Here is a 2,937-nt window from a genome sequence, read left to right as displayed (position 1 = left end):
TAGACCTTTTTACCGATACGGCGGCCATTTTGATTTCTATTGTTTCGAAAGACATTATGGGATGCTCAGGGGGCAAATTAATGTGTATTTGCCCCCTGAGCTTCCCATAATAGCTATTTGAAACAATAGAAATCAAAATGGCCGCTGTATCGGTAAAAAGGTCTATTGAGCATTCAATGTGGTCGATCTGATAAAAGCATAGCATGATATAAATTACAAACTCGTAACAATGCTGGCGTGTATTCTGTATGAACAAATATGTCCATTGAGGTATGCAGATTGCATTGATTAAATAAAAGAGTCTTTATCATATGGTCCTTGCAACATACTGTTCTATGAGACAAGAACCATATGGTCTCTTGCTGGGTTGATGAGCAGACATAAAAGTGCTCCAAGTACATGTAGTTAACTCTATGTTACAAGTAAAGTGGCCATTAAAAACCTGACCATGGTTGTTTGAGTTTGTATAACACCAAAAGAGCTTGGTCACAAAAACTCAAATTAGTACACTTTTACTGCTGTCAAGACATCAAAGATCTAAACTTTACTGTCATTAATTTACATCCTTGTTGTACTGGGGTTGTGTAACCAGGAAAAACAAAATCAAGTCCATCGATCTCATTGCCAGGGTCTCTCCTCTCTGCCTCCTGTGTCAACAAAGGAGGCAAAGAAGAAAGACCCTGGGTACGCAGTTGCAAGTCCCTCTCTTAAACAAAACTTCCATTCACATGAACAGCAAACCAAACCAAACCTCTCTGCCTCCTGTGTCAACAAAGGAGGCAAAGAAGAAAGACCCTGGGTACGCAGTTGCAAGTCCCTCTCTTAAACAAAACTTCCATTCACATGAACAGCAAACCAATTATGTTGACAAAAAAAGAAGAGGGAAACAAATTACTTTGCATCTTGGTTTCAAAAATACCAGTAATTGATTTGAGTTCGGTGCAATGACCATATCTATACAGCAACATTGCAGTAGATGACCCTTTTTCTCCCAACTTGAACTGAAATAGCACAGCAATGCTTCATTTTTTACTATAACTAGTGGAAGCATTCTACACTTCCATGTCCCTCTAAACCATCATAGAAAAAGAAGTTGTTCAGTGGAGCATCTTTCCCAGAGACAGCCTGCAAATACAACACAACAAGATTAATAACAAATAAACAAACCAAAAACATTGATCATGGTGATGAACAACAAGAAATAAAATACCGGTAGGCTTGCAATTGCTAGTACCTTAACAACTTCTTGTCCTACAATGCCACCAACTATAGCACACACTGGGCTCACTTGTGCTGTGCAATGGCTATCAGAAAAATGTAAAAAAGGAATGATAAATAAAACAAATAATCTTATTATTTATTCAATTTGTTGCACACATCTACATCTACATGTTCCAGCACTTGGCAAAGTCCCTTTTGGACTTATGGCTGTTTCTGCTTGGGTGGCCTCATACGCTATAACTAAGCCTTTTTAGAGACATCACTCCAAACTGGCCACTTCTTGCCTTTGCAATATTGTTACCCATACAGATCTCCTGCCCAAAATGAATCTTTCACCTAACATAAACCAGAATCATTGCAAAATCTCTCCCTTGTGCTCACCTTAAACCTGGTTAATATTGTGCCGTATCAGCTGCGCCACCTTGCATAATATAAAATAATTAGCAACTATTCACGGAAGAGATGGATGTGACCACCAATGGCCACGTCCACTTCTGTGAATAGTTGCTAATTCTTCATAAAGAGTTGACATTTGACACCTCCACTTACCTGGCAAATTCATTGGAAAGAATGACTTGATTAACATTAAGTTCTTCCATCACTTCCTCTCTCAGCTTTAACAGTTTTTCTACATCCTCAGGATTTGTTACACTCTGAGGTCGTCTCTCATATTGCCTTTGAAACTTCATTATCACTACAAAATAAAAACAAAACAGCATTGTTGTTGATAGAGGCATAAGATCTTTGTGCTTCCAGTGACTTCAAAATAAAACTATTATTAGAGAGATTAAGCGTTACGTTTACATGAAATAGCAAACGAGAAACAGTGGGCTGCTGCTTTTTATAAAAGCATGAAAATTATGTTAGTCTACACGTAACTAGTCATTCTCTTTTGAAAAGTTTCTTGATACCTGCTGCTTACTAATACAGGCAAGAAATGAGCTCATGTCAAACAAGTTTCTTAAATTTTTGGCAAAATGCAAATTTTAGTCCGACGTTTGCCGTAAACGAGATAACGCTTAATCTCTCTACTGAGCAACTGTGTGGTACACTTGCTGGTATCAAATGTTTCAACAGCTGAAGTTATCCAATAGGCAACAAGAAAAGCCACCATCACTTCTTTCATGTGTTTACCTTTTACTATGAAATATACAGGAGGTAATCTTTTTAAAATCTTTTCAGGTTTGTCATCTAGTTTAGATGCCAGTGCTTCTTTTAACCTGTAAAACTCTGCAAACTGATCAAGATAATAATCCAATCACTCTTTTCTTGTAAAATCATCATCAGCTGTGGTATACATGTACATAGCAACAAAGAGGAGTCAACCAATCAGTAAAAAACAAGGCAAGCTGCTGACTGAGAATCGGTATACCTTTTGGACAACCATGGTTTCATTAACATCCACTTTTCTTCGTTTAGCCTCTGGCTCACCATCTGTGCTTGCAGTTTTACTTTCTGCTGTCTTAATGACCTTAAGCTTTTCTCTGAAAAATGATTTAGAGAGTAAAAGGTACAATGTATATCCATTTCTGTTATTCACATTATTTTTGTGACATTTCTTGAGAATACCAATCACTTGTCTCGAATCATTTAAGGGCGGTGCCTATTATTGTTATTGCGCATACATTCTGCGCATCTCTAGATACTCAGGTTTCCTATTTGTGATGCTTACTGATGAAGGGATATTTTTGCATGGTCTAAAATTATGCAGACAAA

General features: G+C 37.5%; 1 protein-coding gene across 2 annotated transcripts in view; it reads right to left on the bottom strand.

The window, feature by feature from the left end:
* Positions 1 to 213: 213 nt before the first annotated feature.
* The window catches only part of LOC138049853 (SUMO-activating enzyme subunit 1-like), a 5,113-nt gene continuing 2,389 nt past the window's right edge, over positions 214 to 2,937 (bottom strand). The window contains exons 5-10 of one of the 2 annotated variants that reach the window (XR_011132467.1): positions 2,594 to 2,705; positions 2,356 to 2,458; positions 1,771 to 1,915; positions 1,235 to 1,304; positions 795 to 1,125; positions 214 to 680 (exon numbers count right to left, since the gene is read on the bottom strand). Coding sequence is in view for 1 of the 2 variants with exons in the window: in XM_068896315.1 (XP_068752416.1) it covers positions 1,039 to 1,125; positions 1,235 to 1,304; positions 1,771 to 1,915; positions 2,356 to 2,458; positions 2,594 to 2,705 (517 nt within the window). In the remaining variant the exon portion in view is untranslated. Of the gene's footprint in view, positions 1,126 to 1,234; positions 1,305 to 1,770; positions 1,916 to 2,355; positions 2,459 to 2,593; positions 2,706 to 2,937 lie in introns of both variants that reach the window. The other variant, XM_068896315.1, reaches the window with a different exon arrangement.

Source organism: Montipora capricornis, chromosome 5 (genome assembly GCF_036669925.1).
Source record: "Montipora capricornis isolate CH-2021 chromosome 5, ASM3666992v2, whole genome shotgun sequence".
Lineage (NCBI taxonomy): Eukaryota > Metazoa > Cnidaria > Anthozoa > Scleractinia > Acroporidae > Montipora > Montipora capricornis.
The sequence above is the reverse complement of the archived record's forward strand: the minus strand, read 5'-3'. Positions and strand labels throughout refer to the sequence as shown.